General features: G+C 38.6%; 1 protein-coding gene across 3 annotated transcripts in view; it reads right to left on the bottom strand.

Moving 5' to 3' along the window:
• Nucleotides 1–6,544: 6,544 nt before the first annotated feature.
• The window catches only part of LOC140655649 (protein FAM169B-like), a 40,835-nt gene continuing 20,275 nt past the window's right edge, over nucleotides 6,545–27,104 (bottom strand). For 2 of the 3 annotated variants that reach the window (XM_072870400.1, XM_072870398.1), the window contains exons 4-9: nucleotides 23,059–23,144; nucleotides 21,298–21,472; nucleotides 13,537–13,719; nucleotides 10,971–11,099; nucleotides 7,798–7,859; nucleotides 6,545–6,780 (exon numbers count right to left, since the gene is read on the bottom strand). In XM_072870400.1, the coding sequence (XP_072726501.1) occupies nucleotides 6,685–6,780; nucleotides 7,798–7,859; nucleotides 10,971–11,099; nucleotides 13,537–13,719; nucleotides 21,298–21,472; nucleotides 23,059–23,144 (731 nt within the window). In that variant the 3' untranslated portion in view covers nucleotides 6,545–6,684. Of the gene's footprint in view, nucleotides 6,781–7,797; nucleotides 7,888–10,970; nucleotides 11,100–13,536; nucleotides 13,720–21,297; nucleotides 21,473–23,058; nucleotides 23,145–27,104 lie in introns of all 3 variants that reach the window. The other variant, XR_012043817.1, reaches the window with a different exon arrangement.

Genomic DNA, 27,104 nt, shown 5'->3' with positions numbered 1-27,104 from the left:
GCTTCTACCAAGAGGCACTTTAAAAGGAAGATATTTGTGCTTGTGACATAGAGCAAAGAGGGACAATACGTCTTTCACTCCAATTGATTTACCCACCAACCTTCTACGCAAACAAGGATAAAAGCAGCATTTCAGTCTGTATTACAGCAGATGGGCTCTGCATGCAGCACAAGAGAAATAGCTTTAAAAAAGACTGAGCCAGCCCCAAGATCTGGATAGGGTGGGGGAATCAGAAGGCTCTTTTATATCATGTGGCTTAAAGACAGCATTTACCTAAAACGCATCTTAGTAAAGATACTTATCAAAGGCTTGGAAGAGAGGGGACATGCCAAGCAAGGAGAAACTTAGAAAATGAGCCAGTTGAACTAAACCTTTTAGGCAGGGTTCTTCTCCTCTCCCTCCCCACTCCTTGCAGATAGCTGGGAGGGGATTACTGGTTCCAGGTAGGAGGACTGAAGGTATGCTGCACATCTGTATCTTCTAAAAGCAGCATGAAATTAATGCCATTAAGCCGAGGCCACTCCTGTTGACCAGAGGGCGCACATAGCTCCAAAGTTTCTCCTCTGATGGTCACTGACCTTTAGCATACCACAGTCCAGAGGGGCTGAGCTATTAATTTACAAATCAGATGTCAGTGAATGAATACCGACATCCCCAATGTACTCATCATGGTGAATGCAACCTCTGATCTTGTCCCTGAGAATTTAAAAAAAAAAAAAAAGTTCAACTTCATCTAAGTGTCAGGTGGCTGGGAGAAAGGAATTCTTCCAGATGGAGTTTATTGATCTTCCAAAAATGGAGCCTTAAGTTTAAATTAAAACCAAAAAGATTTCTTAAAAAAAACACCACCAAAAAAAACCCCAACAACCTTCAAGACAGGAAAATTCAATAAAGCAAGGATAAAGTCTAAGGCAAATAGGGAGATTAAACTGAGACTTTACCATCAAGTTGGATTGCAAGAGGAAACAAATTGAAAAGCAGACTAATTACAAACTCCTAATTTTGTTTCCTGTGTACTTAAATTTTATTGCATGTTCATCTGTAACAAGAAATATATAAAGGAAGGCCTACGTCAATACCAAGCAACTATCTATAGCTGGATGCATTCTTTGTTTATGCAGTTGAGCAATAGATTTGACAAGGCAGAAATTCTATTTGGACATCTTAATTTTGTCTGTTTCTGCAACATCCTTGATATGCAAATATTAAGAAGGATCCAGTTAGGTAATGAAGTTTAAACTGTTCCCTCCCTTCTTCATCCATAGGAAAGGACACTAAAATGTGATTTGAACCACCCCTAAATGACTCCAAATCAACCGCTGTGTTTTACTGATCTGCCAAGACTTTCTTTACGAACATGGGTCAGTTAGACAGAATTAATCCCAATTACGTCAGCTAGGTGCTCAGCAGTAAGGATGTCCCTGGGCCTTTGTTTGGACACGGTCAATGCAAAGGTGTCAAGTTAGTCTGTTTTTCAGACTAATGAGTTCAGACAAGTTAGCTGTTTTTTCCTACTTTGGCACCTACTTATAAGGCAGTCTTTTGGATGGCTCACTTCTCATAATCAAGTAATAGAAGTGAAAAGTGATTATTTAGAAGTGTTTAATCTGTATTTCTAAACCTCTAAAAATTTTACACAAAAACCATAGCAGAAAGAAGGCATCAGAAGTTTCTGTAAGGTGACTTCTAGCAGATCCTTAAAGAACAGTCCATGAGTGTCCGAACAGATCCCATAACACATTAATGTCATCACAGAGATAGGAGGGAAGGATATTAGCCCAAGTTACTGATGTGATAAATTAAGAGTTGCACAGAGCTCCTACCATTTAGCAGACAGATGTATCACGCCACACTAATCATGGAGTGTGATATTGCAGGCCAGGAGGACTGGGAAATCACCCCAAAAATAGCATTAGCATTGGGCTTACAAAGAGCAAGTAAAAGAACAGAGAATGCTTCAAAATGTTTGCATTACAATCTTTGATTAGGATGGAGAACTGGCTTTAACATACAACTTTATGTTTGCACTGAAGTTTTACTGTATCAATTAAACTAAACATTAAACATTTCAAAAAATTTAAAAAATAAAAATTAAATTAAACTGTCTGCTTACTTAATCTGGTCTTCTCTCCTTTGGAATGGTCACATATAAAACATAGTAGCAAAGGAAGAAACTTAGCCTTCAGGGCAAATATAGACCATCCTTGCTTTTCTAATGCTGAGAATATTAATAGCATATTATACAGCAGCTGCTATTACATGAAAAAAAGAAAAGTGCTCAGTAGTACTCTGAAGCAAAGTATGTAGTAGACAAGAGAAGGGTCAGAAACAGAAAATTAGATGTTCAAGTTATTTGAGCAGAGAACCATCTAGCGCTGGGAAACCATGAAATACAACAGGGAAAAGTCCCACCCAGGCTTCCTGATGAGACAAGAGTACGAAGGGACACAATCTGGGTGCAGTCTGCATTTCATGCTACTCTATGACTTCATCTTGGCTTCACAAATATTTGAAAACCTCAATCCCAGGCTCACTTGAGATAAACTCCACAGATACAATGACACTGAATGCCAAACACAAGACAAGCTTTACCACACCCTCACCCTCCTTTCCCTGACCGGGTAACCTTTCTCTGAAGAAGTCAAGCCAACCAGGGATGTATTTAAATCTCGGGCACCGTCTCAAGCACCCAAGAGATGACGACAACGTTAAGCTATGTAATGGTGCCATCTCGTGGTAATAATAAAGATGACGCTGGATCGACCACATTTTCAGTAGTATGCTGCAGCCACTGTGGCCATTAAAGACAACACATTAAAACAGATACCTCTTAATTCCTCCGTGTCGTTTAAGTTTTACAGTGCGTGTTCACCATTAAGACACCCACAAGCACAAAAGAATCCCATGATGATTTACAACCACAGGTCATAGCAGCCAGGAAATGCTAACCTGTAACGGTCAGCGTGATTGTAACTGGAACTGGGTCTCTGATGACGTTCAGACTTCTAAGAGGAATTTGAAAAATTGAAAATCTCTCTGAAAGGACAAGAAGAATGAATCAAGGTCAGGAAAATCTGCCTCACAGAGATCCAAAAAACAGTGCTGTTCACTGATGTCATGACGGACCACAAGGTATCCATCCCCACACTGAAAGAATTTTGATAGTACCAGAGCCGTAGCTCAGCATTAAATAGAAAAGCAAAATCCATCATAGGATACTAAAACAAAATTAAATCAGACTAAAAAAATTGGATGCACTGGTAAACACGAAACTTTAGAACAACTTGCCAACGAATGTGGCAGATTTCCCACTGCCCAACATCTGAAAATCAAAACTGTCAAATCAAAACAATCTTTCTAAAAAAATGAGTTGTTTCAAACAAAACCAATGATTTTTGATATAGCAACCATGCATGAAATTGTCTGGCTTACATTATATGAAACATCATGACAGATTAATGTAATGAAATTTCTAGCCTTAAAATCCATACATTTACTTTTCTTGAGAGCAATTCAAATACTTTATTTAGTTGGCACACACCCACACAGATCACTGCTAACACTAATGTTGATGTCTAACATCATACTTGTAGGCCAGACTTAAGTGTCTTTGCTTATAAGAACAATAGGCACAAATTTAGTTTCAGCAGGTCTGCCAACTCTCTCATGCACATACACTTACCTCCTTGTCTCCTAAGCAGAAATACCATCGTGTCAAGCCACAACCACCAGAGTGTAGATTCAGAGAGAGATTAAATCCAAGGTTTTGAAAACTTAACTCCAAAAATTGGAATGCTCTTTCAAGCCTTTGCCAACTTTTCCAGCACTCTGAAACCATCCTACCCTTGAGTAAATGCAGATTTCTTTTAAATAAAAGAACTTCCACTGTGAGAAAAAGATGTTTGTGCTGTTGGTGGGGTTTTTTTCATTAAGTTCTATTAAGACAGTGAAGATATTGGATCTGTTTCTGCTTCAGACCCTCTTAGGATTCTTGTGATCTCACTAAGAAGTGCTTCAGACTGCCAAGAACGAGCTGCAGGTCCAAGCTTCTAAATTAATCAGATACCTTAAAGCACTAATATAACAAAAAAAAAAAAAGAAGAAAGAAAATCAATATTCAGACTAATTGTTCTGCAAGTCAGCATTTCTGAAATAATATGGAGCAAGCCCGTGTCTTCCTGCAACCTGTAGCCCAGGAGTTTAGTACTGTTAAGTAGGACCTCAGAACTCCTGGCTCTGGTTCTTTACTGGATATAGATAATGGGAAAATGTCCGTATCCTCTTGTTCTACTGTTTCTGCTCAGTGAGTTTCATTTGCCAGGCAGGGCAGATGAACTGAATGTAGAACATCCTTAATTATCACAAGTTTTTATTAGAAGGATGATGTGATCACTTTCTTTGATTAGAAAGTACCACGCCATCTGCCAACACCATCTCATCAAATGCACCTTTGCTTACTTCTGTAATATGCCCAGTTGCCATGATGAGCATTTTTGATGAAAAAGCATTGCTTAGAAAACAAAAAGCTAAACATCATCAAGGAAGACAATTCTTACACCGAGGAAAGAAGCAACTTTTCTGTTAGAACAGGCAGTAAAGTGGCTGTTAATGCAGCCAGTGGATCAGAGAGGTGAAACAGAAATTCAGCTTGGGGATATTGAAAAATTGCCGTTTTTAACTCTGACTCAAAGCGTCCCTAGATATAGAATGAATTTAATCAAATTACGTGCCTGCCCATTCCACACACAGTACCATATCCATCTTCTTTATTCTAATACAAATGTATATAGAGTTTCCTGGGGCCTTCTTAGATAAAGTTTTCTTGAAAGACTTAAATCAGATTAAATTTCTTAATAGTCCCCACTTGCTGGAACAGCTCCAGTTTACCTTACCTTGACAATTATAATACAGGCTGTTATATGCAAACTAGACATGAGGCTAGTTTGCTAGGCTACTGCGACTCTAGAATCAGCTTTCATGAGAAGAGATATAATCATTTTCTATCATGCTTAGGAGCAACTGGTATTGCAACTCTTCACAAATACTGTATTAAAAAAAAAAAAGGTATGTATTTAACCATACATTAAGTAAGAATGTAGGCTGCTGCACAGGAGGACACAGGTTCTAGCAGTCTTTATACCACGCCCTTTGCGACTTGATGAATCAACAACCTGAAGTTCAACTGATTATAAAGTTAGTCCTAAATGCATTCTCTTTGAGACAAGAGAACCATAGCAACATGATTAAGTCTGGCACACAATTCAGTGTTTTAATTCTCTTGGCAAAAACTTGTAAGTTCCAATTATAGCATTTTTTTAAATTTTTTTTTAAAGAGATGCCTAGAAAGGTCTGATTTCAATGTGTCTCAGGCATATGGTTTACTGAGCAGCTCAACACAGGAGGAGTTACTTGGATACATGAATAAACGCTATGTTAAATCACGACCTTAAACAAAAACAGGGTGACAGGGCTATGTGTGAGCAATTATGCCCTACAGGGGGAAAAAATATACATCCCTACGGTGTACCTACAATAACTGCCTACAGAACTGTCTCCCTGGAAATGCTAGGTTAGTTTCTGGAAAGAAATAGCTACCTCTCCTTGTTCCAAGGCACCCACTTAAGAATTACAGGCTGCTGGATCTATTCAGGTTTGTCAAGACCCTACTGCTGTTCACTACTGAGCCTACCTCTTTCCAAAGCCTTCTCTGCTACTGTTTTCCCACAAGACTAAAGATCTGATCCTTAAAGAGTTTCACCTGTAATCATTAATACAACATTCAAGCTTTAGAAATTCCTCACTAAAAAAAAATTCTAATACAGAACTGGCTTGTGGTGAAAGAACAAAATTTCTTTACCAAGCCATAACATGAGTAATCTAGTGAAAAATGTTATACTTCCAAGTTAGTTAAATGCAAAACATTAGGAAAGAGCCTACAGGAAATAAAACATGCAATATGTAACCTACACAAAGTTCTACACCCTGAACTTACACATAGCATGATCACAGTGCCTGAATTTAAAGGCAGTTTAAGGCCTGTAGCTTGCTCACTCTTCTCTGTACCAAACTTTTTCTGCATTGATGGAGTTTGTATGCCATCCTGTCCACTACAGGGTTTAAGACAGATTTTTCTGCTAGAAAAGCTCAAATGAAAGCAATTCAAGATCAATTGTTCTCTTTGAAGGGAAGGTTACAGCTGTCATTCTGATACCAATGTGTGTTGCGGTATCTCTCTTCCAAAATGCAGGATGTGGTTTCCATAGAAATATCTTCTTACATCAGTATCTACAAGCCGTCCAATTATTTCCTTTTGGACATCACATGCAATCCAATAAAATATTTTCAGAGCAGAGAAATAACTAGGCTCAACTACTACTCAATTACTTGGTGAGAAGAAAAAGAAAAAGACAATTAGCAATCAAAAGCTTTATTTAAAACAAAACACAAGATGGAGAACATGTGTCTTGCAAAAAAATTGTATCTTACCTGAAGAAATCTCTCCAGCATTACAAATTATGAACATTCAATTACAATTTTTAAGACCATACTGAGATTTTGCTGATTTTTGAAAGTGCAGTTATGGTATAATTCTGAATTGTTTGGTGGCCTTGTCTCCAACTAAGCCCCCAGGGCCTGCTCTTTTTCTGAATCCTTTGCATTGCTGAGTATTGCCTGCACCTTGTTCTAAGTCCTCTTGTCCAGGACCCTGTGCTGCTGTGTCATCTTTTTTTCTGTGGCATCTCCTGCCACTTTACCAACACCAGGAATGTATTTAACACCCTGAAATTAGAACCAAGACAGAGGGAACACCAAATTATACACAAACAACATAAACAGTGACTTGATCCTAATATAAAATGTCTCTGTCAACCAAGGCCACCATAAATATGCAAGGCAAGAAACTTAGCTGCATTGTTTGTGTAGAACAGCTTCACTCCTGCTGCTCTGCCTGAGTTCCCAGAAGTGTCAGCATAAAGAAAACTGGGAGTACATGGAGCCTTGATCTGGCTGGGTGGGCTCTGAAGCCATGACCACAGCACATAACGCAAGAGCGTGCACCACAGGGGCCAGTGCTGTCATAGCTCCCCCAGGAGACCCGTGTCTGAAGAAAACAAACTGATTTAATTGTGCGGCAACCAAAATGTACTGGGGAAACAACCCCTACAGCTCTTTGTTTTGCTTCCACTCGTCTCTCCTTTTTCTTTATTACTTGAAAAAGCTTCATTACTGTGATTTGTTTTCTCAGATACGTGTACCCCTAACTAGGTTTAGGCTTCATTGAAACCTCTCAGCCTTTTTTAGGCCTCCGTTCTGGAAAAAGCTAAGCACAGTCAGATCCGCAGCTTAGTAGTGGGATAAAATAATTAGGACTGTAAAGAGCTTGGCTTACTCATTCTAAAGGTATCACGCTCAAGCCCCTTTATAGGCACAGGAAAAATCACAGTTCAGTTCAGAAAGTCATTGCATACGCAAACCTTGGATTTCGCTGTATGCCAGCTTGGTTACAGTTCCCTTATCTCAGTAAGGATCAAACAAAAACATTTAGCGAGAACTATTCTGTACTCTTTAGCCTCTCAAACTACTATAGCTATATAAATTAGCTATATGAATCAATTATATGTGTATGTATATATATTATATAGCTATGATTACCTACATAAACCCATGGGTCAGGAGTAAAAAACACCTATAGCTGTCTGTGATGATGTCTCATATTCAAACCTCACTACTTCACTAAAAAGGGAAAAGCCCACCAATGAAAAAGAAAGTCATAAAATAGCAAATGAGTCACTGTACCTTACTCATCTGGTCCACATCTGATTGCCTGGGTTTACTGGTTTGAAAGCCCGCTTCAGCCTCTGGAGAAATGGGGCAAACAGTTTTGCCCCAGAAAGAGATTGAAAAGGAAAAAATGTTAGCAGGCTTCCATGGCAATTTTCATTTTAAAAACACACCAGAAAAAGCCACCTGAATGCTACTTACAACCCCTTTTGCATTGCTTTTGTTAATTACCCAAACCAGGGTGCCCGATGACACTACCACAGAAGACTAAGGTGAACAACTGTACTAGAAAGAAAATGTCTCTGGGTCTTTCTTAGCTTGAAAGTTCTGCTAAATAGACAATCCATTCACTTCTTACACCAAGAAAACCCATATCCCTTCCTCCCTTTCAGGAAATGCAGATACTTTCATCAATTCAGATAAAGGATTATAAGCAATCATTTGAAATTTATTTTAATTCTTGCTCAGTCTGCTTATTTTTGCATTAGCTTTACATTTACATTCTTTATGTATATTACTGAACTACTTCAAAACAGCTCAATTCACTGCCTGGTAGATTTAGCAACTAGGAGCAAATCACGTTAAATGACTTCTGTTCCTCCGATCAGCCTCAGAAGAGAAATGTCACTATGTTCCTGTTACTGAGACTATTTGCTGTAAACAAATCTCCCCATTTTTCAAACAATAAGAATTAATTCAGAATGAACGATTGCAGCTATGTGTGACAACATGCTGAAGAGCTTTATTTTTATAGATACATGTATACAGGCAGACAGAAATATATGTGTATATATATGCCTATGTATCTGTGCACATCCAAATTGAAGTACCAGTTGCAGTAAACTGAATGCTGCAGTTTATCTGTACTGCCACTAGATGCAGCCACATAACCTTGCCAAATTTAAAATCCCGACTTCAGGCTTATAGAAACCTTTTTTGGAATATTTATGATTGCAGAATTCTTACAACAACATTAATAGTATTCAATCCTGAGTACTGGGAAAAAAAAAAGTAGTATGAGCAGAATTTTTAATTTTTCTTCTCAATAATTTTGTTCCAAAACACAGCATTGCAAATGTCAGCAGGGACCTAAGAAATCAGAGCAGAATAAGACTTGTCTATTTTTGTGGTTGTTGCCATAGATCCAGATTGGAGCTGACAATATTGAATTATACTGTGTTTTGCTTTCTACATAACAGAGAAAGTAGGAATGAAGCACTTTGTTCCCAAGTGACCCCCTAAAGATCTAAATGACTGTGCACGTATGGAACGGGTAAGCGTACCCGTGGTTTCCATTCTATGCCACATCATTTTCTTCTCTGTGTCCCTATACCACAACTCTGGAAACACAAGTTTCTCTTTACACTTACGGCAAGCAGCACGCTAGGTCAGATGATAAAGGATTCCTGCACTCAGAAAATGTTTCTGCTTTATCTACTACTAACAGATAGTACGAAGCCCTGAAAAATTCTCTTGTTATTTCCTCACCAGCTATCAAACAGGGCTATGTAGAAGTAACACCACCTTTAGGACACAGCAAAACCAGGGAAACTCTCCCCTAGTTTTAGCAGGCATTATCTGCCCTGTACTCTACCCTTGGTATTTCCCTGTGTGCATAATATGCATAGTACTGGGATAATACAAGCACAAGAAGCACACAAATAGATGCCATATGTAAAGCAGATATAATAAATGTATTACACACTGTTTTAAATACTGTTTTTATAGTGGGTTGATTTTCCACTGAAGATGGATGAAATAAAGCCTGTTCAGTGCATTCAGTGTAAAGGAAAGTGATGCCCAGTGAGCTGTGCACCAGAGTGGAGAATATAATTTTAAAAGCAGATTTTTGTTCATATTTTAGTGCCAAATTCACTTGCTTCTGCTCCCTTCCACTATAAAGATCACATTGCAATTCACAATCCATATGAATATATATAAACCCTCCCCCCATTTCTGGTTTATACCTGCCCTCCTTCTTCTTTTTGTAGATATGAGAAATCTCATTTACGTGCAGAACTGGCCAAGGCAGTTCCCAGGCCTCACATGTATTTTTTACTGACAGTCACTCTAGTGGAATTATATTTACCCATGTTTTGGGTCGTTTCTCTTTGTTTGTTTGTTTTTGTAGAAGATGGCAAAAAGAAGAAAGAAGAAAGTATACTCTCCTCCAGGATCTGCTTTCTGTTTGCTGATCTGATCATAGTCCTCTTCAATTGCCATTAATAAACTGAACTGAGCAAGACAGATTAAAGGAAAGAGCAATACCAGTTTTTGTTGGTTTAAGGCACGAGGAACATAAATATAATGGCTTCAGAGGAACCCAGCCTAGGGCTAAATTCTGACTTAACTCTCCTGTGGGGTGCTGCAGACAAGATGAAATGCAATGTGCCAACTGAAGGTCCCCAAGCCAGTACAAAGCAGGACAGATGTGGAAAGGCATGGCAGCAATTCGCTCTGCAGCACTCCTCGCTGCACTTCCAGAAAGAGACAATGTGTGCCCTTCTTTTGGAACCTAATGCTTATCACAGCTTGTGTGCATGCAGCAGAGGGGCCTGTCTGGATCCCCAAGCCAGCTGAACAGATTACATCAACAAGATCCCCATATGAACTGTCAAAAGGTTTTCCTACTCTGTCGCTATCTTTTGTGAAGTAGGCAGAAAATGCTCCCAAGCAAGAAGGATTTACCCTGTAGGAGAGTACTTTGAATCTTCCAAAAGCCATAATGAAAATGTTTGTGTTTCCATCCAAGAATGGTACTGGCAGCAAATTGAAGGTAATTAAGCACATTTCTCATTGACCATACAAATTTCTTCTTTGTAATAATTTCAGAGAAACAAACCCCTCTCTATAACCCAGACATTGTGTTGTGCAACAGGAATTTTTTGGGCTAACTTCTACCCTTCTGTAAGTGCACTGCAATGGGAGTTACAGCCACTTTATGCCAAGACTGTGCTTTGTTCAGTATCTCTCAGATGCTCTGTAGTTCAATTTCATTACCTCATAATTTCTAAGAATTGTCCTGTTTACTGGGAAAAGACCAGTGAACTGGACTGTACACTCAGTAGTTTCTCCATGTGCAAACAACAGAGAAACCACCTACCTATTATCACTACCTAACCCTTGATTTTATTTCTTATCTTTATATAACTAGCATGGCCAAGTTCACACTGTTTATTTTAACTCACTTCCTGCAGGGGATGACTCCATCTGAATTTTTAACCAGATATTCACTCGCTGGCTCCAGTCTCCTGGTGCTTCCACCTCCCACAGTCGCTTCTGCTCCTCAGGATAAGTCTGCAAGAATTTCTGGCAAACTGAATAGAAGAAACCAAGGGGTAAAAGCATGAATGAGTGAAAAGTACAGTGGAAGAGGGATTGTATTCTATCCCGGAAATTCTCTCAGACCTACTTTCACTAGTTCCTTTGGAAATCTTTTCTTCTCTCTTCTCATCTTCCTTTTTTTTCTTTTAGCTGGGGCTTTCAGGAAAAGTCTATGTGGAATGACCTAAACACGCACAAGTGAATCCTATCCATCTGCTTCAGTCTAGATTACTTCCTTGTGAGTGCAGAAATACAGGACTTGAAATGACTTACTGAGCCACCTTCTTCTGGCACTGCATCACAGAACTATCTCCAGGCACTCAGTAGGTTTTAGACTTAACAGCAGTGCAGGTTTTTTCACCCTCACTACTCTGAAAAGAAAGGTGCTTCAGTATCTTCCAGCTTTAACCATTAAGAATACTACTCAAACTTCTATTTATAAACAACAGCTTTGTATCGGTTTGTTCTTCGGCCAATACCATCCTCCATTTTACTACTGCTATCCTATACTCCATTGCTAGGGTTCATTTACTTCTTTGGGTGTGGAAAACAGGAAATAGGAAGAACTAACAGAGGAATAACAGGAGTACCTGTGTCAGATGTACGATCGCCTTGAGAAACCATATTCCCACAGACTCCTATCACTGTCAGTACACACTGAACATTAATATAATTTGGATAAACAATCAAATTTAGGTTTGCTTATGTTACCAAACTGAAATCTGTCTTATTTAGAGGTTTCCTTAGGATGTCTGCAGAGCCGAGAGGAGGCATATGTTGTAGGACAAACAGTTAGAAAAATTTAATGAGGATTTTTAAACTTTCTTAACCACCATTCTGTAAGTTCCATCAACTGTACTAAGACAGCAACCTGTAAACAACAAAAGTATTTTCATGCTCTCCTCTGGGCATTCTGGTTCATCATACTACAGAATGAATCTAGATGGGTCATTTATCTTCAACATTTGGTTGAGTTTAACATCAGTATGTTGAAACAAAAACCCTAATTCTGGTATGTAAACATTTGCCTCACAGTAATGAGCAAATCGCTGTCATTCATTTTACCCAAGGATATCCAAAGTAAATTAATTATTTCAATAAAAGCTACTAAAAGTAACATACATACCAAAATAGAGATATATGATAAATGGCTTTTTACTTCCTTTTAGGCCTCTATAGCACATTAAATACCATGCTAGTGAAAACAGTGCACATTTAGTACAGAAATTTACAGTAAAAGGTTGCATTCTTTTGTCAAAGTACCAGATTGTGGTTCCAATGAAACCTAAAAAAGGCAGTGGCTTCAATATACTCAAAATTTAACTTACAGTATTAGTATTTTTATAAAAGTAGCACCTAGAAAACCTAATTAGAACATGATACAAGTCAAATTTATTCATTATGAGCTCTAATCTTAATTGAGATGAAAGCATAGTCTTGCAATATATCACTAGCACTAACACAAAACAATGCAGCTTTCTGATCCATAGTGTCTAAACCATTGATGTTTATGTCTAAGCCATAGGAAAAATGGATATTACTGGGAGAAGAGAAAGAATGTTGTCAATATTATTTCTTCCTGAATTTAGAAGTAGCAGTACCTTAGAAACTCCTGGGGTACATTTCTATACATTGGGGTACATTTGTATACATTCAATGACACATACTGACCAAGAGAAAGAGCAGATACAGTCAAAATTTTGTTGACACTTATTAAGAAATGGCTGTAAAGTCATAAGTCAATAGAAACATCCCCCCCAAAAAATGACAGTAAAGACTGTATACCATACAGAGAGAAACTTTAAGAAAAAATGCTATTCTAAAGAAAACAGTTTTACAAATAATGCTAGCACAGATATTTTCTGTAAATTTTACTAGCAAAACCAGAACTTCAACCTGAACACAGAGAAGATATATAACTACTTAATGATCTTTTAAAAGTGCCAAATGTTCAAAGACACTCAATATGAAACAAGTACTGATGTGACTGGATGAATGAGCAGAGCCCAGGTATATGGCTTATTAAATCTAATTTCTTACAAATGCAGTACCTACAAGAGCATTATGTACATAGTGTAGGCTTGACAACATCTTATGATTCTTTTCCCTCTGGTGTCAAATAAAATGGGTAAGTCACTGTCTAGGGCAATGACACAGTTCTATTTCTAAGAGAGAGCGAGATAAGAATGCAAAATGTCAAACAGGCAGTATGAGTTTTGTGCTTCTCATTGTCTTACATAAATATTGGCCTACCTTTCTACAGGAAATTCCAGATGTTTCAAGAAAAGTAACCAGTTGCATGCTAACAACAGTTCAGTTCAGACAAGTGCACTGAACTCTTATACAGTTAAGAAGATCCTACCAAGACCATATTGAAATTTATACATTATACATGACCCTTACCTAACGCTTCCACATCAAACAATTTACCTTGATACATCGCAGCAGAAATAGGGCAGCTGATCCCCAAGGCATCCTCAGCCATGAAAGACAGACAGAAATCATGCAGCATTTTCATCCCTAGGCCACCTCTTCTGTACTTTCTCCGGACGAATATAGTATCCAAAACTGGCAGCAAGTAACATTGACTGGTTGTACTATCACATAGGCTCCCTGAAAGCAGACAGTAAAAAATACATGAGTTTGAAAACAAAATTGGTATTGCTGCACTAACTAACCGCTGTGTGATTCTAGCCACAAATTCTACCCTGATACCTTTCCACAGGCTACGAGGATGACCCCAACTGAAGTGCATTTGCATAGACAGTAAAACACTTCCCAGGGGGAAGATTTGTGCCATCAAACTGAGAGGACCTGCTTAACATGTGGTTGACAGGTCTCACCATAAGATTTTCCAGACTCTGATTCTTCATAATCAGACCATCTAGGTACACAGGCAAGTTCTCTGAAAAGATATAACCGGGCTATAGCCAAAGAGGCATAAATATTCTGAACATAATCTTGGTATATTCCTTTAGCTTTTGGCTATTCTGGTAAACCATCCCACAAACTCTTTTTGTAAAATACACTGAACCACACAATGCAGTATGATCTAAATGCTCAGAAGGTCTATACTGCCTGATGAAGCTGGACAGTGGAGAAGGATTCCAGAGAAAACTCCCAACACTGTTTAAGCTAACAATTTCATACGACTGCAGGGAGAGAAGAGAGGCTCTCTTGGCCCCTGCATACATTGGTGGTGTGCCTCCCCAAATGGTATGATAATACTCTGAAGTATGAAACTTGACTGGCCCCATAATTTACAGCTCCTTTCTGACTTTTACTGGTCAGAAAGTTATACAACCCTTTTACCGCATATTCAGTCTTTGATCTCCTAGTTCAATAAATTCCATAGCCAACTGTACAAAAGAAAACTTCTCTTTTTCAGTTGCTGTTATCTGTCAACACATACCAAGGAGTCATCTTCAACCCTTTGTTGGTAAGAGAACCACACAAAAAGTAAGTGTTGGGGTTGCTCCACCTGAAACTGGAAACAGCCCCCTAACTGTTCACGCTCGCAATGACTCCAGGCCAGAGGAAGGGAAGTCCATCACTCGCCTCCTTCAGAAAACAGAGCAGAAGCTGAGCAGCCCCAACAGCCCAGCACATAACAGGGAGGCAGATCACTTCCCAAAGAGGAAGAACCATGTCTGTGAAAGCACCGAGCAGAATCCAAGCGATAGCTAAACTCACGGCAGCAGCTTACATTCAACCTTACGCTGTAGGACACAAAAGTCACACCTCTGTAGGAAGATGAGTATAGACATTAATTAAGGCATTTGGGTATAAAGCCATAAACAACCAAGTGGTGCATTTTAGGAAAGTACTGTAAGTGGTCCTTTGTAAGTCACTCAGTTTCTACTGAGTGGTGATTTATCACACACGTACGTGCTTCTAGTCCATTGCTTGAACTACTACCATCAGTGTTAAACTAGGGTTTTCACTCAAGGACAGTCCTTGCTAATAAACACATTAAGTCAGCCACTTGAAATCATGGGGACATGACATAATGCTCTACATGTGGACAAAATACAGACTCAAGTATAAGCCTCCAAACTATTAAAACTCAGTTCTCAGTGAAAACCGTCAAAAAAAATTAGAACCAAGGGATTTATTTTGCAATCATGTATCGTGAACTCAAACTGGAATTAAGAGAAAGTTGATTAAGAACAGACATTCACGGTCCAAAATTTTAATGTTCACCCTAAACAACTTAGGGTCCTATTGCAGGAGGTACATTAGCAGTTCACTGTACAACTTCCATTCAGTGCAGAGTATCATAAAAACAGAATCTCAAACTACTCGACAGCATAAGCATACAACCCTGAAATGAATGACCAACATCAGTTCACCAACTACCTACTCATAGGATAAGGTCACCACAGAAACATTTCACTGATTTATTTTCCTTTTTACAAAATATTTATAAAGATTTTATGCTGCTTCTATCTGGGTACATGGCAGTTTAAATAGAAATTGATACCCAGGCCTTTATAACAGGAAAAGATTACATTTTCTTACTTGTTGCTTAAATGCCATCAAGACCTTCTCAGTTTTCTTTCTAGTGTACCGCTCAGTCTAGTTTTCAGTGTCTTGAGACATGCAACTTTCATCACTTCACTAACACCTATTTCACAGTTTCACAGATCTCCTATTGAATGGCTGTTCCTAAATTCCAGTATAAGACTTTTACTTAATAGATCCATTTTTTCCCTATCACATCCCCATAGCTATCTTAAACTGAGGTCTACTTCTGTTGCTTGAGTTGGTGTCTAGTACCTTTTGCTGACAGTCGCCAGGCCTGACTTTGATTACTTTCTTTTCTAGGATGCCAATTCAGCAAAGCATACATGACTATTTAATTCCAGATCCTGGGTTGTCAAGGCTGTAGCTCTCCATTTAGCAAGAATCCACATCACACATACTTAGCCATACAACAAGAGTATGTAGCTACACAACCAATCCATTCACATCCAGGCTTGGTCCACCCCTGCTTAATCAAAGTGCATGCTTAACTTCAAACACATGTTCAAGCGCATTGTTGGAAAAGGATGGTTTGTGGTGGTGTTTATAACCTTTCAATATTTGTAACACATGATGGGTAGTTATGCTTTATTCATGAACCAAAAAATTGAGTATATCCCCAGTCCCATTGTTAGCTGCCAGCCCAACAGAGATGTTGGATTCCAGCAGTGTTGTACCATACATTCTAAGAAAGGGACAAACTTTTCCTCATGAAGTCAATAGCTTTAAGAATTCCTGCATGTTGCAAGTGTCCTTATACGTTTATTATTATCTCATATAGTCTGTCTCCTATAAATCCTGATGAGACTGCTGTGGAGCAATCCTAGGAGCTGAGTGATTTATGTCTGTGCTCCTAATTTTGTGTTGAGAAGACGATAAAAACTTGTAATGTCTAAAGGCACGTAAATAAAGAAACCATGAAGCCATTCTTCACCTTGTCCCTAGGAAACATATTAGACGAGTCATAGCCCACAGACATTTGAAATAAAATAAACAAACCAACCTTTGGAACAAAGGCCATTTTGTCTCTAGTTCCCATTCAATAGCAAAGAGGCTACCATAAGCTAACAGTGGCCCAGAGGTGACCACTAGGCTCTCACACATTTGGTTCAGAGGTTTGTTTCATTGTTGAAACACACAAACAGACTAAGTTTTGAGGTGAGGGAGGAGACAGGGAAAATAAGGGCATTGGCAACAGAGATGGAAGTATTCATACAGTCTGCCCTTTGAAAGCCTTTGATCTGTTTGGTTAGGTCACGAGTGCCAAATGACCAACTTATGAGCCAGCAAAATGGTAAACAGATATTACAAGGGCAGGAAAGCAGACAGCCATTAGCATTCCCAAAGAGCCACAAACCAGAAAAAAAAACAATCCAGTCCCCACATCCAACAGACCCAAACAAAACAAGGTTGTGCATACTGACTATTTCCCTGCTGAACAACTTGGCTTGGCACACACATGTTTGGACAGGCCTTAAGCAGGCTGAGTGCTTGTGTAAAGGGTGGAGAATGTTTCTGCTGAATAGAACCCAAGGTCAACCCATTGTGTGAGTTTGTATGTGAGAAGGGGAACAAAGGTTCTGGCTTCAATAAAATTAAATTAATTCATGTCTTGACTGGTATGTAGTCATTTAATTTTTATTACAGCCAGAACCTTCAGTCTGCCTCAGAAATGCACATTAAAAATACTATTGCTAGAAAACAGAGGGAGAGAAAAGCAATTATCCAACAAGATTGCAGCTAATTGTCTGTCAGGTTAACTTCAATTCTGATTTATTTTATTTTCTAAAAGAAATGTATGTAATCAGTGAAAAATAAAATCCTATTGTCTTTTTAGGGATCTATTTCTAGAGAATACCACCTGGGCCACCAAAATATTAAAAGAAATTTGTGAAGGCTTGTATGAAGAAAGGTGTGAAATGGATTTTAGCTTGGGTAGCCACTTCCAAAGACCATTGCTAAGGCTCTGGGGTAGCACAAAGCAGAGACTGGGCCAGGGTTGCTTTGCTGCCCACTTTATATCAGCTTAGAGTTTTTGCAGTCAGGTGTTCCCAAACTGTGATTTGTGGAGCATCTCTAAAGAATGAATGAGAAGCCAACAATGCATTTACTCCTGGTTCAACTGCATGTTTTACAGCCTTCTCAGAGGACCCAATTTTGTTAAGGCTGGTTTGACTCACATCACAGAGAGCACCATCTTTCTCCACACTTTTACTACTAAGGTTTGACAAAAGGCATCCAGCAAGCTTGGGAAGCGACAAGCTTTGACAATCTGACTCTGCTTTTTGTACCGCAGACAGCTTGGTCCACAACTGGACAGCCCCTATGTGTTATAGAAACAGTAATACATAACAGTAGAGGAAAAAAGCTGTACATAAAAAAGGGGGGTTGTTCTGTTTTATTCTTAAAGGGACTAAGGCACTCCTGGCTCACAGCATTCTCCAACTTCCGTACTGATTTATTTGCATTATGAATCTTCTACATTCTCCTGACATTTATGTGAAGGTGGTAAAAGTCCATTTTCAGTAATTACTAGTCCTTGGTAAATAAAAAAGAAAAACTTTCAGCAAATTACATGGTCTCATTGCACAAAAAATAGTGTCAGTAACTATGGTCATCAATCCTACATCACTGCACAAAACACATTCTTTTTGAGGTTTTCACACAGATTTAGAGCATGCCAAGAAACAAATCTGAAATAAATACTTAAAAGAATATAAAACAGATCTCAAAACCAAAGGATCTGTATGAAGGCTTTCTGCAAAATATTTCATTTTCACGTTGCTGTCTGCAAAGAAATGGACAGGGAACTGTCATTTCCTGTTGTACCTTTAAGCAGCTACATTCAGTGAGGTCTAACTCCTCAGCTGTCTAATATGGAAGCCGCTGACATAGATAAAATTGGAGACATTCATCTTGGCACGTGACAAATTGTCTTATCAGCCTCATTAGTGGCTTAGTACGTCTCATCAGTCTTTAGTATACCCAGCGGTAAATGCTGCATGCCTGTCATTGGACAGGAATAGGCACATACCAGAGAGGCTAGGGCGATGATCTGTGTAGTCATGACTAAATTTTGTTTTAATAAAGGTGTCTAATGCTCATTAAAAGTGATAGCCTTGAAGAATGAGTCTTCTGTTTATCTACACAACAGGTGCAGGATGGCCAGTGTCAGTAGTTGCCAAATTGTCTCAAAACCTTGACTTGCAGTTACCGTGTCTCTGAGCAAGGCGGGTGCTCAAGACCATCTGTCCCTCTTTAGCTAGACTATCAAAAGACATCCAGTTAAGGTTGTTCATAAGATGGATGGATGTGTGGAAGCGGACCAAAATTACCAAGTTCACTTTGTACGTGCCACCTAGGAACTGGCAAATGGAAATGACTTTACAATATTGCCAAGATAGTTAATTGGAATCACTGAAGTCCATTGAAAATTTAGTTTGCATAACGGCACACTAAATCTGTAGCAAAGACAGAACAGACTTTCTCCTCCTTGGTCATCATTTCTATGATTCACTCAGATGTCTTATGTTTGAAATAGCCATGCTCCACAGATCTGTTCTGGCTTATTTGCCTCCACTGAAGCATGTTTTTGGTCATACTGTAGATAATGGAAAATTCACAAATGAGAAATACAGTTGAATACAACATCAGCATGAGAGTCTCAATTACCTAGTGAAGAAAATAAAACTATAAAGAAAGGCCAGGTAATTGCAGAGCATGGAAATAAAGGGAATCGGAGTCACATGGTGGGCACAGAGGAAAATAATTTCTTCCTAGGACCAGAAGCTGTAACAGAGGTCCAGCACAATATAAAATCCTGTACTTAAAGCTGCCCCTATTAAACGTTCTGACCAGGACAGTAAAAGGAAAAAGAACTTACATTATGATAAAAAAAAGAAAAGTTAAAAAAAAAATCTAAAACAACCATGTGAAATACAACTTCTAAGAGAAGATATTTATCTTAGCCTGTTTGGGGCCTAATAATTCCATGGCTCTTCTAGAAAGCAGAAAAAATAGGATCACCCAGAGCATGGTTGGTATGAAATTGAAATCACAGAACTTCAGAAAGAGGAATTATTTTCTAAATGCATACATCAATAGCAAAAAGTGGCAAAAACAATCAGTTTCAAGCTTCCCGAAAAGTCTTTGGCAAAAGACTGCAGTAATTTGTGACACAGGCCAAAAACTAACAAATATAGCTGCCCAGAGAAAAAAAAACCACTGGCAACAAAAGACAGATGCTGACAAAGCTGGACTTGAAGAATTTGTATTTTATGTGGACCTGGTTTAAAACCAAACTGTGACTCTCAACTTACTCAGAAACAGTTTCAACTTGGCTAATACTCCACCCATAACAGACTACTGTGCAAATTTATTTTACTGAACCATGAATCATTACAGCCCATAGAAGTGTTTCTTTCCAAAAGCTTTGCTCAGAAATATTTATGGACTTAAAGGAAAATGTACTATGGCAATTGAAGTGTTTGCCAGTTACAAACCAGTTCATCAGTATATTCACAGATATATACAAGATTCCTAATCATAGGATGAGACTTGATTCATCATTAATAGTCCAGTAGCACTGTACCAGCACAGTGGTGTACAAGCTACACCTCAGTGTGAATAAGGATTTTGCATATCTCAAGTCAGCAGAAGAGCAGAACATCTCTTATTGTTGCTGACCTTTGAGACTCTATCAGAGAAGGCACCTTCAGACTGTCCTCTGGAATCCAAAGCAATCCATATCTGTACAGCTCTCAAGCTGTTTCTTATTCTCCCCTTCTGGACAGATGGCTACTGTTTGCTGACTTGAACTACATTTACCTCCAAAGATACCAACTTCTCTATGTTTAAGCTGCTGGTATCAAGATGACACCCGTGAATCTTAAACACAGACTGCTAACCAGCTCCTACATGGGGGTACATACTCAACTGCATACCTGGAGTTACTTTAATGAAGCCATTACCACTCTAGACTGGTTAATAGCAATGTACCTGCATTAACACAAACTCTCTATTTAATTAAAGACCTTCACTAAAGCTTACACTGGTGCAAGTATCCCTAAAGAATCAAATGCATTGTTTCTTTTCTATGCTAGGTAATCAATTAATGATTAAATCAATCAATTATCATCCTTTAAACTGGGAGTACCACAACTGGACTAAGCATTTCAGGACTGATCTAGTGCATACACCTTCCTTTACACAACCCAGCCACTGCTCCTTATGCATCCAAGGATATTGCCACTTCTCGCCACCAGCCATTCCTGATACACTGGTTTTCCACTGTGAACTGTACTCCTTTTTTCAGATATCATTCTTTCCAGGATGCAGTCCTCTGTTCTGTGGGTAGGCCCTGCATTCTTTTTTCCTAGATGTACGACCTTCTACTTGGCTGCATTAAAGCATATTTTATTGGAATAAGCCAGTACCTCAGATCACTCAGTGTAACTGAGAATAGAGTTTGGAGCCATCGTGTTTAAATGAAAGTAATATGGATGGCTTCCAAATTCTGGGAAGGTTTGTTCCCCAGATTCATTCTGAGAGAGATTTGATATAAAAATGTAAATGAGAGCCAGGATTATTTATACTGAAAGATAAACAAAAGGATTACTTTTCTAGCTATTAGGAACCAATGGAAACGTGTCTCTAAAATGACCTTACCTTTCATCTTGACCGAGTAAAAGGCAACAGCCTCGCCATTTCTCCAGAGTATCTTGGCACACTCAGTGGCAGAGTGAGGTAGAAAGAATGCATCATTAGCTGAACTCCCTTCCAGCATTCCAAAAATAATGTAGTTCAGAACAAAGAGGACAATCCTTTCTCCAAATGTCTGGACCTTAGAGAACAAACAAAAACAGACCAAAGAAAAATGAAGCAGAGAATAGTATTTTGTGTTTCATAAAAGGCATCAAAATTAAAAGGGGCTGGGAAGGAGGAGGTCAAGAAACATGTACACCTGATTTGGGGAAAATACCTCATGAATTGGTTCAGACAGAATAACAAAAACAGTTTTTCCCTGTGTTCCACCCTCTATCCAGAGGGCATAGAATAATTTAGTAACAATTTATAAAGCTTGACATATCTCTTTTTGTCACAGAGAGGAATTCTAAAGCAGCAGGAAAAGAAGTATCTTGATTGTAGTCACAGCGAACTAGTCACAGATTTGGAAACAGGATCAAGGCAATCTAGTCCTACCCAAAAGTGAAATAAAGACAGGATTCACTGTGTTATCCCGGTCACCTCTCCCCTATTACCTGTCTTGCCACAGCATCAAAGAACTTTAGTGCACCAGAACCTGAGGCAGACATTATACAAAACAGAGAATAAATACAGCATTTCCCAAACTGCTTATAATCTAGGTGTAACATGAACAACAAGTTTTTATGCCGTGCTTCCTACTAGACAACCAACAGGACAGGGAGATAGAGGCATACAAAGGAACAAGATCATATTGGTCATCAACGTAAAAAGTGGTGCCAACAAGCTTTATATGAATGCTGAAAAAGAAAATGAGAGTTTCCACAAATAATGAAAACTTACCTCTTAGCAATGAGCTAGAAGGGGCAAGTTTTCTATTTTCAGATAGTTTTTCATTCTCTGTTGGTATAGCAGATGCTTGAAAGCCTGAAAGCCTGTGTTTCTGCTCCAAGTTCTATCTTGCAAGGATTTGTATCTCGAAATCCCTCCAGTTCCATTACCCACAAAAAGCCTACTTAATTCAGTGAATAATTAAACTCTATGTATGGCAGATATTAGGGAAAGATGATAAAGGAATGGAATCATTAAGGACCAAAGCTGGACACAGAGTGATGGGTAGGAAACAGAACTAACTTAATAGTCTCATGGCAACACAAAGCTCACATGCAGTAGGCATCTAACTTCTTAGTTGAAAACAGACTACAGGCTACCCAAATCTCTCAAATTACGAAAAAGTACTTGTATCCTACTAAGATAATTTATTTGGAAAAAAAATTACAAATATAGAAACTATTAAATAACAACTGTTTCATAAAATGAACACAATATAAACATTATTCAAGGCAAATAAATCATAACTAGCTAGATAAGACATTGTTCCAAAGGTTAGTAACACCTCCCACCAGTCAGTCAGTCAAGCAACACTGTTACTGCTAATGTAGTAATTTGGTTTATCTGATTTCTTTAGTAGGCAGTGAGGGTAAACTAAAAACAAAAACTAATAAATCCCACAGATGAATCATAAACTGCATGCACAAAATTGTTTAGAGAGGGTTAATGTGCATGTCACTGTGCAATGGGAGACATGTGAAGTACTTGGTGAGCCACATAGCCCAGATCCCACAGGTTATAAAGCATGAGCTATAGGAGACCAGAGACAATTACATGTGATTGTTCTAGCTGGAAAGTTCCAGGGTAAAGGCAACTTTAAAATAGCATCCTTACCGAAATTAGCCCATCTCTAGAAGGATCAGCTGTCTTTACTACATCTTCAACAGGCCACCAACACTGGTTCAAATAAACTGCCAAAACTACAAAAAGAAAAAGACAGGGGAACACATTATCTGCAAATAAATACAAAGTTGGTTCTGAACCTTTCCACAAGCAGCCTCAGATCTACTTTTCCCTCCAGGTGACTCCAGTTTGATCTGCTGTGAGACAGCAGAACGATTGTATTTCAATTTCACCTCCATGTCCCTTGATATCCAATTTTCAGTACCACACGAGGCATCAAGTGAAAGTAATTTTTCTCAGGAATTGATGTGACTTTGGTGTGACAATCTGTGCGCCATATGAATAAAGCACTTCCTGCATAATATCTGTTCAGTAGCATAGTAAGCTTGAGTGGCATTTGGGACAGAGTGCTACCTAGCTAAAGATTACATTTTTTAAGTTTCTTTCAGACTTTCCCCTGCCCACATGTATACATGCCCGTATTTGTACACACGCAAGTCAAACACAAAAGTTTCCATGTCCGCTTTATCAAAGAGCTTTTCAGCTGCCTATGTGATTGAATTTCTATATATCTGTACCTTTAGAGTACAGGCTCCTACATCTCTGCATGGACAGATATTCACGGAAGTTCAAATGCATACAGAGAGGTTTCTATCAACAAAGGACAGACACATGCACACATAAGTAAGATACACTTTGCCCTGAAGCAAAAATGTATGACCAACCTACACTTAAGTCAGGTCCTTGTGTAGGTGCTATGCAAAACTTGCACCCCACTTCTTCACATCCTTCCTGAATTTTTCACATATCCAGAAACAAGTATTTAAACCCTACTCCTACATGTTCATCTACAGAATTCATTGCCTGCCGTTTTACAAGAGAAAGACTGAAGCAGAAACAGTGACACTGAAATTGCTCCCAAGCCCTGTTCAGAAAGAAAAGTTTTAACACAGGGTCATTTCAAAGGATATGAATAGATTTTAAGGGTTTAGATTAGGTTTTAGAATAAACACAGAAATTTGATAATTTATGACCACCAACACATCAAGCAGCAAATATTTCAGCAAAAAGAACTTTTATTATCTGTACAGTGGTGATATCCACCTAAAGAAAGTACATGGCCACAATTTCAGGAGTGCTCAAGAACACCAGTATCTTTACTATCTTCAAATAGGGCAGCTAGCATCCCCATTTTTAGACAAAAAGATAAAATATAATACAGGAAGTATGTTGCAAAGAACAGCACGGAGTTCACACCTCCTGAGTCCTAAGAGAGTGCACCGTCTACTGGTTTTCTAAGCTACCCAACTAGGGACAAACATAAGAAAGTTAAAAACCATCTACGAGTTAGAGACAAATTCACACACAAAGAAGTGAAATGGCTTTAACAGGATTCATCATTTACCTGTTTTAGCCTCAGGTTATACAAATGTCGCTGATGGGCACAGGTTAGTTTCCCTTTTTGCTTCAGCCTCTACCAGCTCCCGCTGGCTTTAAGGCTGGAGATTCCACTTAGCTAACTTATATTTCAAATACATTATTAAAGCATGTGCCAAAAAGCATTACACTTTGTGTACTGGGTTAACAATGAAGAAAGTATTGCACGCAAGGGCAGATGCCTGTTTATAGCAGCAGATTCAATTCATTAAATATTATGCACTTACTTGCATGGGAGTTTCATACTCTTTCTGTGATGGATTCAATCTGTTCCCTCAATCCCTTCACTCTGCTTTCAAATGCAGGCAGCCACTGCTCCATTACACATCCATGAAACATGCAGCTACAAAGGGAGCTGAGTCAGACAAAGGGGACATAATGGGCCAAATGCTGACTTTAATGGGAGCTGCACAGAGGTTTGGCACATAGTTCAGACACATACAACACACATAGTAAAGGCCAGAAAAGTTTTTAAAATCTTGGAGGAAAACAGGAAGATGCATAACCATGTTCTAAGGAGCTAGTTTTATAGAACGTTTACTGTGTTATTCAGTAATTTAAATGTGTGGAAGGGAACACTAGTTGACATAGCAACTGTCACATCACATTACTTGAGCAACCTTATCTATATGGATGCCTTCCTTGAAAGAAAAACATTTCTCCAGATTTCACACAAACATATGTACTTTGCTTTTTGTTATAATTTTTCAAGTCAACATCTGGTCCGCAGTTAAATGCAACCATGCTTCCCCATACTCTCATTTTCATTTTATAATCAACTTTGAGGAACACTATTTCAAATGCAAACATGTTTTGTGAGACCACATGTTCCTTCACTCTCCTTTCCCAGCCTTGTTCTTTCCAAGACATTTAGTTATGTTCACCTGATCATAAGAGATCACGTTATTGCCAATAGTAAGTTACACACATCACCTGAATGCTGTGGATTATGATGTACATCATTACAATGACCTTGCAACTGCAAGACTTGATGTGCTTGATCTTGCAATCGCAAGACTAGGTGAAATGGATTAAGTCCTATACATTTCAGTTCACACTTAATGGAGTATATACATGCTCAGCTGGGTGGCTTGCCCTGTAAGCACTAGCTTGCTAAACCTCAGTACTTTGATCACTTGCAGTCAGACAAACATATTCAGAGTGTTGCAAGAAGCTGAGAGCCTGTGAAGCACACGATTCCATACCACTACAGGTATTTGGAATACAGTACTGAAAAACACTGAGTTGAATTAGGCACTAAGAATAAAGCAATTGTGATTATGAAATGTCTCCTTTTGCTAGGCAAACATGGATCCCTTCCCAACCCAGGTCTGGATTATATTTTTACTTTCTAGGCTATGCTGGCCAAATGTTCCCACACTGGTGTGCAACTATTTGAATGAAATGTGCACATCAGGACTCTACACACAGAGTGAAGCAGAAAAATTAAAGCAACATCCAGCTTGGTACTACTTTTTCCCCAGCCTTTATCTGAATTGCTGAAACACATCCCTCAGTCACAAACTAAATTAAAGGCAATGCTATATATGAGAGATGTAATTTAAGCTTGTTTAATAAATATAGAATGTACCAGTTCTTTACCTTAGATAAAGTCATCTTTACCTTAATTTTGGCAGTATTTCAGATTGACGGCACACCTACAGAGGCTGCTTTTGCCAGATTTCCACCTGGGAAGGAGAATGGCAAATTACGCCAACAAGTATTTCCATGCAACTGAGCCCAGGTCAGCTCTGATAATGGGGTAAGCTCAGAGATCCTACGTTAAACTGCGTTCTGCAACGTTGACATACCCTGAATAGCTGTGTCCTGCAGTTCCCTATCTTTAAAATGGAATAAGAGCATTTCTCTCTCTCTCCGAAGAGTCTTATCGAAATAAAAACATTAAAGCTTGGGAGGCATGCAGATGCTGCAGTAATGGCAGCCATTCAAGTATCCAAGATAGATATCTTTCCTGCAACCAATTACATTTTCTGCTACAATTCGAGTTTTACTCAGTGATTTGTTGCAAATGTCTTGTGATAAATGTTCCATGGCATCTAACAGTTATTGTAAATTATTATATACACCATATAGAAAATGCCACAATAGTGTATGTTTATTTAGTGTTATAAAGTTGTTAATCACCCACGTTATGCTCTGTAAGCCCTTACAACACAATTTACATTCTCATAAAAATATCTGTACAGATACACTAACGGAACAGAACACTCAGCCCATCAAAAATAAATTAAAAATGTTCCCAACCAAGACCAAGTCCTGTGGAAAAGCTAGCATATCCATTTTCTTTTTAGAATATGCAGGTCATTTCAGACCACAAGCTATGCATCACTTCTGGACAACCCATCTGATCAAGATGATCAGGTATAAATTTCAGTGTTGGAATCAAGCCCCCTTTAACCTATGTTCAAGAATTAAATGCCATCAAACTTTAAAGCTCTTCACAGGCAAACTTGTAGCTAGGCTGCTAAATTCACTATTTTTCCAGAGTCTAAATTACTAGAATTTCAAATATAAATTATTAGATTGACAATATTTTCTTTGGGAACTGTGGGAAAATAAGTATATTACAGTGGATATTA

The sequence above is a fragment of the Ciconia boyciana genome, chromosome 8, assembly GCF_034638445.1.
Source record: "Ciconia boyciana chromosome 8, ASM3463844v1, whole genome shotgun sequence".
NCBI lineage: Eukaryota > Metazoa > Chordata > Aves > Ciconiiformes > Ciconiidae > Ciconia > Ciconia boyciana.
The sequence above is the reverse complement of the archived record's forward strand: the minus strand, read 5'-3'. Positions and strand labels throughout refer to the sequence as shown.